This window comes from Pongo abelii, chromosome 5 (assembly GCF_028885655.2).
Source record: "Pongo abelii isolate AG06213 chromosome 5, NHGRI_mPonAbe1-v2.0_pri, whole genome shotgun sequence".
NCBI classification, from domain to species: Eukaryota; Metazoa; Chordata; class Mammalia; order Primates; family Hominidae; genus Pongo; species Pongo abelii.
Genome location: NC_071990.2, coordinates 70,438,709 through 70,450,768, shown reverse-complemented (window position 1 = coordinate 70,450,768; position 12,060 = coordinate 70,438,709). Strand labels below are relative to the sequence as shown.

The following is a 12,060-nucleotide window of genomic DNA, read 5'->3' as shown; positions in this document are numbered from 1 at the left end:
GGGTAAAGTATTTTTTTTTGCTAGTTGGGTGTTTGGCCTCCCTCTCCCTGTGCAAACTGGTAAAAGGCCTTGGAATTTTTGAGCTGTCCTTATCCCTCCCCTTGTTTCATTTTGATACGTGTTTTCTAATAACCGGCTTTGTCTGTTCTTGCCTTCAGGCCATCAAACTCTAAATGGTAATGCAACTGGAGCCTCTGACAATGGCCCTTTCTGCTGGGAAACCTTAGATAGGCCTCTGAGGGAGCTCCACCTGCCATTTCCCCAAAACAGCACACCCTGTCAGCAGGAAGAAGTTAAGATTGGTCTTCATCCTTATCCTTAATTTAACGGCAATTAGATGTACTTCTTCAGAGGGAGGAATGAGACAGCCAGGTGAGAGGGGGTCCTTGGAGAAATTCCAACCAGGCTGCCCACTGAGGTGGAGCCTTGGGAACTTCAAACCCTTTTTAGAGGGAGGAGCCTGGCCCATCCTCTTTCCTGTGTGGAACCTGGGATTCAATCAGCCTGGTGGGAAGTGCTCTAGCAGGGACTCTGGCCTAACCCTAGCGAGAGTTCCTGTTTCCCCCTTTCCTTCCTTTTCACCCAATAAAACCCTGTCTTACTCACTATTCAAATTGTCTGTGACCCTGAATTTTCATGGCCATGGGACAAGGAACTCATCTTTAGCTGAACTAAGGAAAAGTCCTGCAACATTAATACATACTGTGTAATTCCATTTATACAAAATTCTAGAGATTATACAACTAATCTGTGTCAGTGTAGCGGCTACCTTGGTGAAATGTTAACTAGGAGCAGGTACACAGAAGGCTTCTGGGGTTTTGAGAATGCGTATTTAGGTCTGAGTAGTAGTTACACAGGGGTATAAATATATCCGTAGAAATTCACTGCACTGTGCACTAAGATTTGTCAACTTTGATGTGTGTCATATCTCAACAAAAGGAGGAAAATAGCATCTCTGTGAGAAAATAATTTAAGCTAAAAATGACTCTTGAAAAACTCAAAAACTCCATTCTTATTATATTTTTATAATGAGTACGAGTGACTATGTAACCATAATAAATAAGATTAAATTACTCACAATGTATGTAGGGAAGCCCCAGTAGGTGATTAGCAAAACAAGTCTCAAGATAGTGGAAAGGAGCTTTCCATTATGACAACTTTGGTTGGCTTATTGCTAAGTTGGAAACAGTATATATCTTATTTAAATTCATCTGAGGACTTAGCAAATATATGATGATTTCAAAGTAATAAACATATCACTTTGAAATGAACGGAATTCAACATTTCTAGCAACATTTCTGAAAGTCTTTCTACACTAAAAGCCTTTATAAAAATCAAATGCCATTTCATATCTTTAGCATACATGCTTTGTGGTGAAAAGCTGAAAAAAAAATAAAACTAAATGTGAATTATTTAGGTGTAAGATTTAAGGCACAATAATCTGAATACATGAATATTATGGATTCATTGCACAAAAATGGCAAGGCAGTGCAAATAGCTATCACAAGGTGGAGATGTTCATTTCTTTAAGTATTAAAATACATATTTTAATATAAAGTAAAGAGCACTTTTGAGTAAATGTGCATGTATTTTGAAGAACTACAGAAAAGACTCAAATATCCAAATATTATGTCAAGTAGACAGAGGCAAAGCACCGTGTCATTTCAAAGGCTCTCTGGACCATTGCAAAAGTAATGACTAAAATTTCACCACAAAAAAAAAATGCACTGCTTTTTCCATTCATCCATCCATGAGCATTTAGGTTGTTTCCATGTCTTAGCTATTGTGAATAATGTTGCAATGAATATGGGGGTGCAGATATATCTTCACAAGGTAGGGATTTCATCTTTTTTGGATATAGACCCAAAAGAGGGGTTGCTGGATCATATGATAGTTCTATTTTTAATTTCTTCAGAACCTCCATACTGTTTTCCATAATGGCTATACCAATCCACATCCCCACCAACAGTGTGCTAGAGTTCTCTTTTCTCCATATCCTTGCCACGTTTGTGTTATGTCTTGTCTTTTTGATAATAGCTATCCTTATAGGTATGAGGTAATGTCTCATGGTGGTTTGATTTGCATTTCCTTTATGATTAGTAATTTTGAGCACCTTTTCATATACCTGTTGGACATTTTTATCTCTTTTTTGTAGAAATATGTATTTTGATCCTTTGTCCATTTTTAAATCAGATTATTTGTTTTACTGAAATTGACTTTTAAAAATACTTTAAAAATTTCGTATATTAACCATCAGATAAGTAGTTTGCAATTATTTTTTCCCAGCCCATAGGTTGTCTTTTCACTTTGTTGATTACTTCCTTCACTGTGTATAAGTGTTTTAGTTTGACTTAGTCCCATTTATTTACTTCCACTTTTGTAGCCTGAGATTTTCATGTGATATCCAAAAATGATTGCCAAGGTCAATGTTGGGGAACTATTCCCCCATAACCGCTTCTGGGAGTTTTATGGTTTTTGTTATTACATTTAGACATTTTATCCAATGGAACATTATTCAGCCTTAAAAAAACAAAATCCTTCCATGTGCCACAGGATAGATAGACCTTAAGGACAGTATGCTAAGTGAAATAAGCCAGACACAGGAAAAAAAAATATTGTGTGATCTCACATGTGGAATATTTTTTAAAAGAGCTTAAATACACAGAGATAGAGAATAAAAGAGCATTTATCACTGGTGTGAGGTGGGGAGGAAATGGAGCAATGCACTTCAAAGGATACAAAATAGCAGATATGTAGGATAAATGTATCTAGAGATGGAATGTGCAACATAAGGACTAACAAAATACAATAAAATTGTATTGCATTTGAGATTTTCATTAAATAAGATTTAGCCACTCATTACAAAAATAAGTAACTATGTGAGGTGATAGGTGTGTTATTCTGTTCCCTACAGTAGTCATTTAATTATATCCATCCCATAATATGCTATAGACCTCAAATATACACAATAAAATTTATTTTTTAAATGTTTGTAATTTTTTTAAAAGATGCACTGCTTAGAGAACCTTAACAGATCTTTTTCAAAAGCAAATGCAAATGTTTCTAACAAATTCATACTAAGATGTTAATAACTATCAGCCCCACTTTCCTCCTGATTTGGCTTGAAGGACCTGGGCAACTTACAGAGTTGGCGGGGGGTATTGAAAAGAGCCAAAGGGGCCCAGCACGGTGGCTCACGCCTATAATCCCAGCACTTTGGGAGGCCAAGGTGGGCAGATCATTTGAGGTCAGGAGTTCGAGACCAGCCTGACCAACATGGTGAAACCCCATCTCTACTGAAAATACAAAAAATTAGCCAGGTGTGGTGGCACATGCCTATAGTCCCATCCACTTGGGAGGCTGAGGCAAGAGAATCGCTTGAACCTGGGAGGCAGAGGCGGAGGTTGCAGTGAGCCAAGATCACGCCACTACACTCCAGCTTGGGCAACAGAGTGAGACTCAGTCTGAAAAAAAAAAAAAGAGAGAGAGAAAAGAGGCAAAGGAAGGCAGCTAGATCATATTTGGGTATATCATTATTTTATCTAGATTACCTACAAAGAAAATACATACTTTAAAAAAGATGTTTACCCCTTCTCCTTCCAAAAATTAGAATCCTGAGCACCTAAGAACATAGTCATCCAAGAGGAGTTAAGATCACAAAGCCAGCCACTCAATGGTAGAGTGGAAAGAAAACACAAGTGTCCTATAACCAACTTTTCCCCCTCTGTATTGAACATTGCTTCTTAAATACATATTTTAAACAAAATAATAGCATACCTAAGAAATGATCTTCATTCTTTAGTAGAAGTGCATTATGCTCCCACTCTCAGTTTTAAACATGTGCTTAAACACACACACAGAAAATCACTTTTCCCCTTAATCTCTGTTTTATCCTACTGGTTTGACCTCCTATTGTATTGCTAGGCATTCTAATCTTAAGATAACATCACATCTTTTGTTAAACATTTTTCCTCTCATTGGTCTTATACTTTTTTTTTTTTTTTTGAGACGAAGTCTTGCTCTGTCGCCCAGGCTGGAGTGCAATGGCGTGATCTCGGCTCACTGCAACCTCTGCCTCCTGGGTTCAAGTGATTCTCCTGCCTCAGCCTCCCAAGTAGTTGGGATTATAGGCGCCTGCCACCACGTGCAGCTAATTTTTATATTTTTAGTAGACACAGGATTTCACCATGCTGGCCAGGCTGGTCTCGAACTCCTGACCTCAGGCAATCTGCCTGCCTCGGCCTCCCAAAGTGCTGGGATTACAGGCGTGAGCCACCGAGCCTGGCCAGGTCTGATACTTTCTATACCCATTCATATAAATCTTCAGTTTAATACAGTATTCATCAAAGGTATGTTGAAATCCCTCTTTTACACTTTTTTTTTTATTATTATTCCCTGAAAGTATGTTGAATTCCTTTTTTCTCCTCTCGAATGGCTAAGAGGCTCAGATCAGCTAAAATCCATTATTTTAATGTTTTGTTTCTTCAACTGATTTAATACCTAAAAGATCTGTGTATACTGCTCATACTCAGACTGAAAATGGACTAGTTGCTCTCTGGACACAGAGGCTTCTGGCCTTAGGAAAAGCCAGGGGATGAGGTCATTCCTTGGGTAATACAAAAACAAATGGGAAAATCAAAGTTATAGTCATCATGCAAAATAAATGTAAACGAGTTCTGTTATACTCTTTGCAGTTTAGTGAGGGTTCTTGTATTACTTATATTATACACCAGTTTGCTAATTGCAGGGAAAGAAAACATAATTTGTCTGGTCAAGATGTAATTTATATTTTAACTTTGCTAAAATGCACATATCTCCACACATCTGTACTTTAATAACAATGCATCATGAACAATACAATATGACAATATTCAATTAACTGTGACATAAGGCTTCCAAGAGGTAATGAGGGGCATACATTCAGAAGCCTGCCTGTCCACCTGGTATCCGGGAAGGGTCCTACATGGCAAAGGTTGACCATCTTCCAAGAGGTCTCACAGGACAGGATTTATTGCTTTGGTGAATTTACCAGTGTCCAAGGTCTAGCCTTTGACCTTGCAGGCTTAGAAATCAGATTTTGACAACACAGAAAGCACAGATGCATTTCTCAGGAGCATGTACCCTCACACCTCCTCCCACTCATTCACATGGCTCCAGTCTCCCAGTTTTTCTTGCTATTTCTCCCATATGCCAAGCATGCCCCCGCCTCAGAGCCTGGGGACCAAGTGACTGCTTCCCAGTGTTCACGTGACTTGCCCTCACACTGCCTTCATGCCTCTGCTTAAATGTCCAATTCTTCCAAAGGAAAATACCTAGTTAGAAGCTACATTATTTATCTAATCATTGTGAAGCTTTCCTCCACTTTCAAAATTTAGGAGTTACAAAGTACATTTGTCAATGAAGGATTTTTACATGGTACCAATGTTGAACACAAAATTTCTTAAAAACACAAAATAAAATTCTCTATATAACAGCATACATTTTACTCTGAGTTTAAGCGTGAAGTGTTTGCGAACTAGTAAAAGCCACATTTTGGAATAATAGGTTTTTTCCCTCGTAATTCTTTGTAATTAATAGAAAACTACCTTAGAAGGGCTTATATGAATAGTTACAGGCCTAAATTTAAATGTATAATCAAGTCAATCTGGACACTTAAACTGAAGATTTATCATAATGAAAGGAAAATGTGTTATTTAAAAAGCATTCTGTCATTTCTATTTATTTAGCCTGTTTTTTTAAACTCTGGTTTTCTGTTTCTTATTGCTTTTTATGATGATATAGTACTTTTGCCTTAGAACAGATTAAAGAAAGTAGATGAAACTTTAATTATTTGATACATAGTCTATATTAGAGGAAAGAGTTTTAAGCAACTAATTAAAGCAAGTTTTGGGATTTTCTAGCATTGTATATATTTTAACACAATTCTCTTCCCCACCTTCTTTTGACAAGTAACTGAGCTGAAACTGTCACATTCAAATGGAAGTTCATTTGCAGTGGGAAAATAAACAAACATACCTTATCCCATGACCTCAATATAATAGGCAAATTGATGAAAGAATATGAAATGACTGAATTCCTAATACCTTCAAAATTTTAAAATTCAAGTTATTATTGAATCTCTCCATATTACTCTTAAATTCTGTCCCAACTGCGACAATTCCAGGTAACTATTAAACAAACCGTAGAGTTAAGGTACAGCAATTAAAAGGTCCAGTCTATCCGTCATATATTTAGGTTTAATAGTAAACTGTTGACAACTTCACAGACTCCAGCCCTGAAACCCTAGACTCTCTCTCAGATTTGTTATATTTTATTTTTAGATGTAATCACTTCCCTCCGGTAAATGGTTAGTGACCACACGCACAGGTCTGCACATGAGGAAACTAAAAAGGGAACCTTGCGCTATGAACCAGATACACAAGACACAAGAAGGGTCTCCTTCCAGGCCATGCCCAGTTTGTCATATTCTTCAATAATCCCTTTGACAGTGCTGTGCTGACATTTTCAATTAATGCAAACGATACTTGAGGTTAAGCAATTTCCATCACACACTCAGTACGTGTTGCTTTACGAACACCCTCTACCAAATAACATGATAAAAATAAACGTAATTTTTTCTTTTATTAATTTCCCTTAATGCTTCATGTTAAGTGAATCTTGTTAGACTTCAAATTAATTTTGAATTCACACTGTTGGGAAAATCTTTCAAAAGATTAATTCAGCAAAGTAAATTGGATCAGAATATATGCATTTTGGTAGTCCTATACATCATGTAACCTGATTAAAGAGTTGAGATACTAGAGCTACAAAAGCAAACATTCAGGGGAATCCCAAGATGGGGAAGTGTTAGTTATGCAAGATGATTACGTTCTAGACATCTGCTGTATGATACCGTGTTTATAATTAACAGTACTGTGTTATACACTTAAAAATTTGTTAAGAGGGCAGACTTCATATTAAGTGTTCTTATCACAATTTTAAAAAGTTACGAAAAGCAAACAATAAAATAAAATAACAAAAAAAAGGAACTTGGCATAAAATGGTGCATAAAATGCAAGGTAACCAGGCGAAAAGAAAAAAGAAAACCAAAATGTCTGTTAATTATCCCAAAGGTAAGTGTTTCTCTAAGAGTTTTCCTCAGATAATCCTGCATTAGATTCATCTGTGGAGCTTGTTAAAGACGTAAATTACCAAATCCCACCCCAGTACGACCTGCAAAATGGGAATATGCGATAGGAGGACTCAGGCATCAAATACGTCAGGTGATTCTTTTTCATGCTAAAATTGGAGAACCATTTATTTAGGTCCTTCAAATCTTTGCTATCATCAAGAACATTTACTACCCACTAGCATGTGCCTAAAAACTGTCCCTATTCAACCAAAGATTCATTCTTCCTTCTAACTAAAAAAGTCCTGTCGTATCAGATTAAATTGCAAAGCACATTACCTACTATATTTCTTTACAAAAAGGACAAATTCAGAAGAGTAGAAATAGTATCAGAATAAACTCCGCTGCTCTAACATCTTTTCCTTTTTTACATATAGTTGCCATGAGTCACAGCTGATTGATTTCCCACTGAAGAAAGAGTTTCCCCCCCAAATTGTATGACAGCCACAGGATGTCTTTTGTACAATAACAGAATATTCAAACTTTCATGTGGATTATTTTGGGAAATGCACCTTCTGCCAAATAATAAAAAATCATAAAGACTTACATAACACTCTGAAAGACTATGATGTGTTAGATCTTTATGAGTAATTATATTTTATGTGTGTCTCAAACTCAAAAGTCTCTCTAGAGTGCGTTTATACTTGTTTAGCAAAAATTATTGAAAAAATATTCAAAAGAATAGGCACAATAATACAGTCTCAGAGTACATAATCATATGTGATTATCACCAGAATACATTATATGTGATCGTTTGCACAGGAGAGATGAAGTTTCTCTTTCCCTAGCAAATGGCTTCTCCAATGTGTCTAATTCAACCTTGTAATATAAATTACATTTAGCTAAGTAACTTATACACACTCAATGTTCAAGAAAAGTCTTCTAAATTAACCACATAATCAATTTCAAAAAGCAGAGATGAAGGTAAATATTTCAAATTGCCCTTAAGCCTTTTGGAAATATTTATGAAAAGACTGATACATTTAATAATTGCAAATATTGTCTATTTAGTTCAAAAGATGCTCTAAAGATCTGTCAACCTTTTGTTTGCCTCATCTGAAATACCACAAAATGAACATATAATTAAACTACATTTCCTTTTATACCTCCTATCCGATTTTTCACTTTTTCCTAATTAAGATTAGATAAGTCCTTGTTAATCCTAATTAGTAATGAGTTTCCATACTTATAACTTGAATAATTATTGAAGAAGAAAGGGAAAGATACATAATGTCATATATACACACAGAGGCACACATGCATGTACGTATACTTGTAAATATTGAAGATGAAAGGAAACATAGACTAATATACTATGCATATGAAAAAAGTGAGGTAATTTTAGGAATTCCTAATGTGAATCATGGGAAGATCAATGGAAGAAAGCAATGAATTGTAATTTATTCTGTTATAGTACATTAATCTATGGCCTTTTCAATCTTAACAAGATTTGTTCTAATGACTTAAAGGCTATAAATAACATTTGGTGATTAGGCAAAGAGTTGGCCTGGATACCTGTCTTGTCCCTAATGGTCACGGAAGTGGAAGCAGGAAGCAGGAATATTGACATCCAAAGCCAAAGTTTCCAAGGGCCAGTGAGACTCATTATGCCTTGAAACCATGTGAACAAGTGGCCACGGATCTGCAACAGAAAAACAAAATTTGAATCAAATTTATTGTATGCAGCTCCTTTCAACATCTCCAGAAAATGTTACCAAAGCAAAACCAATCAATGTTACATCATATATCATCATATAACAGGAAATATGATTATATATGCAATGGCGTATCTCAATATATACCTTAATCTGTATGATAAGAGCTCTGAAAAGATTTTCAGATTAGTTTCTAGTTAGTTATTGATGTCGATACAGCTTCTTATCAGTTAAATTTTCTCTGCTTTTAAATTTTTTTAAGCAACTACACTTACACTGACACTTTTTTATTTTTAAAAATTGTGGTCAAATACACACAATATAAAATTTATATTCATAACCATTTTTAAATACAAAGTTCAGTGGAATTAAATAAATTCATATTGCTGTGCAACCATCCCTGCCATCTGCAGAACTTTTTTCATTTTGCAAAACTGAAACTCTGTGCTCATTAAAAAATAATTTCCCATTTTCCTCTCCCCCAACTCCAAGCAGCCTTCATTCTACTTTCTTTCTCTATGATTTTGACTAATCTAGGTACTTCATATAAGTGGAATCATTCAGTATTTGTATCTGTATGACTTTATTTCACTTAACATATGTCCTAAAGGTTCGTCATGTTGCACATTGTTTCAGAACTTCCTCCTCTTTTAAAGCTGAATAATATTTCATTGTACATATATACCACATTTTGTCTGTTCATCCATCAATAGACATTTGGGTTGCTCCCATCTTTTGGCTATTGTGAACAATACTGCTATGAACATGGATATACAAATATCTGTTTGAGTCCCTGCTTTCAATTCTTTTGGGTATATACCCAGAATCAGAAGTAAAATTGTTAACAATACAATAATTCTATTTTTAATTTTCTGAGAAACCAGACTACTGTTTTCTATAACAGCTGCACGATTTTCATTCTTACTAACAATGCACAAGGGCTCCAATTTCTCCATATCCTAGATAATGCTTGCTATTTTGTCTTTTAAAAAATATATATATAGGCCGGGCGTGGTGGCTCACGCCTGTAATCCCAGCACTTTGGAAGGCCGAGGCGGGCGATCACAAGGTAAAGAGATTGAGACCATCCTGGCCAACATGGTGAAACCCCTTCTCTACTAAAAATATAAAAAAATTAGTCAGGCATGGTGGCGGGAGCCTATAGTCCCAGCTATTCGGAAGGCTGAGGCAGGAGAATCACTTGAACCCGGGAGGTGGAGGTTGCAGTGAGCTGAGATTGTGCCACTGCACTCCAGCCTGGGTGACAGAGTGACACTCCATCTCAAAAATAAATAAATAAATAAATAAATAAATAAATAAAAGAAATAAATATATATGTATAATTACTATCCTAATGGGTGTCAGATGGTATCTCACTGTGCATTTGATTTGCATCTCCCTAAGTATTAGTGATGTTGAACATCTTTTCAGGTGCTTACCGATCATTTGTATATCTTCTTTGGAGACATGTCTATTCAACTCCTTTGCCCTTTGCCCTTTTATTTATTTATTTATTTTTCGGAGACACAGTTTCGCTCTGTAGCCCAGGCTAGAGTGCAGTGGCGCGATCTCGGCTCACTGCAACCTTCACTTCCCGGGTCCTGGTTCAGCAATTCTCCTGCCTCAGTCTCTCGAGTAGCTGGGATTACAGGCACGTGCCACTATGCCCAGCTAATTTTTGTATTTTTAGTAGAGATGGGGCAAGGCTGGTCTTGAACTCCTGACCTCGTGATCTGCGCACCTTGGCCTTCCAAAGTGCTGGATTGCAGGCATGAGCCACCATCCCCAGCCTCCTTTGCCCATTTTTTTAATCCAGTTGTTTAAGTTGCCCATGCTTTTTGCATTGTATAATATACAATGATTCATATTATTAAAATATAATTATATTATTCACAATTCTGTTTTTTCTTCTGAATATCAGTTTTACATATTTTGGCTTAACTGATGTCATGTTTTCTATAAACTTAACTACATTGTTATTGGATTGAATAATCACTGTTACTGAAGTGATTACTGCACATGTGAAAAGTAATCTTGCCTTATGTTTATAAAGAAAAAATGAATACATGCAATGTCTACCTCACCTGAGCCTGCCATTGACATCATATTTAATATTTATGTATTACCTCCAATAATTGTTTGTCTTTCTGAATGTACACTTCTACTCCTTTGGTACTGAAATAAAAGATTTAGTAAATAGGACCCCTGTAATGGAAAACTTAAACATCATTTAATTTTTTTAGTGAAGCAACTAATGTGGAAATAAATTGCAAGTGAAAATATAATGGCTCCCTCAGTGTATTTGGTAATTGCAGTATTATTAAAATAGCTATTCTAAGAGGTCTAAATATGCAAATAAATGCTATATCACTTGTGTGCCATCATTCAAAGTTTAATCAAGAGTCAAATATAAAAGAATTCATTATACCAGTGTCTAAATTCTATCGGTAGACACTGGAAAAAAACTAAAGCCACCATCTTCTTTGGTATTCTGTGTGTGCCAAATACCCTAAGATCAGCATTTTAAAATTAATTCAAGATTTCAGATCTTTCTGGATGAATAGCTAGAAGTGGCAATTGCAATATTAAAACTGTATGTGTAGTTCTAAATATCAAACAGCTGGTTTTAAGCCTTATTTCTTTTGAATTCTCTCATCTAGATATAGTCCCAATCCTCATATGACTTTGCAAAATTATCCTAGCTATTATTTCAAGTCAGTTGGTAACTGTTAAAGAAATTAATTCTATTTCAAAGGAATGAACTCATAAATATTTATCTGATTTTTAGAGAAATCCATGGTTATATTTTTAACCAAAAGTGATTTCTATTGGTTGATAAATTAGTAGTTTGGCACAGTGGTGACCATCATGGCTTCATGTCTGGACTCTGCTACTTATGGAAAAGCTAGGTACCTTCTCTAAGCCTTAATTTATTCATCTTCAAATTGGAAATAATACTAGGAATAAATTGTTTAATGCATGTGTATTATATAGGGCCTTAACTTAGTCAATATTCAAAAGGTACCTGATATTATAATTGTTTGCTGTACATATTAATAAACAATAATTGGAAAAATTTAGTTGTACCTGTCTCTTGAGCTTGAGGTTGATATTGATATTTGGACAATGGAGAAGTGTCAAAGCAGCCTAGAAATTTATGTTCACTGAAGCTTTGGTCCCTGCTAAAACAACAAAGAACCAGAGGGCTACAAAGCTATAAGCATATGAATTCGATCT

General features: G+C 35.6%; 1 protein-coding gene across 1 annotated transcript in view; it reads right to left on the bottom strand.

Moving 5' to 3' along the window:
- The window catches only part of COL19A1 (collagen type XIX alpha 1 chain), a 339,117-nt gene extending 330,313 nt beyond the window's left edge, over positions 1–8,804 (bottom strand). The window contains exon 1 of the mRNA XM_054557680.2: positions 8,684–8,804. Within this exon, the coding sequence (XP_054413655.2) occupies positions 8,684–8,774 (91 nt within the window). The 5' untranslated portion in view covers positions 8,775–8,804. The remainder of the gene's footprint in view (positions 1–8,683) is intronic.
- Between the last annotated feature and the right edge of the window lie 3,256 nt (positions 8,805–12,060).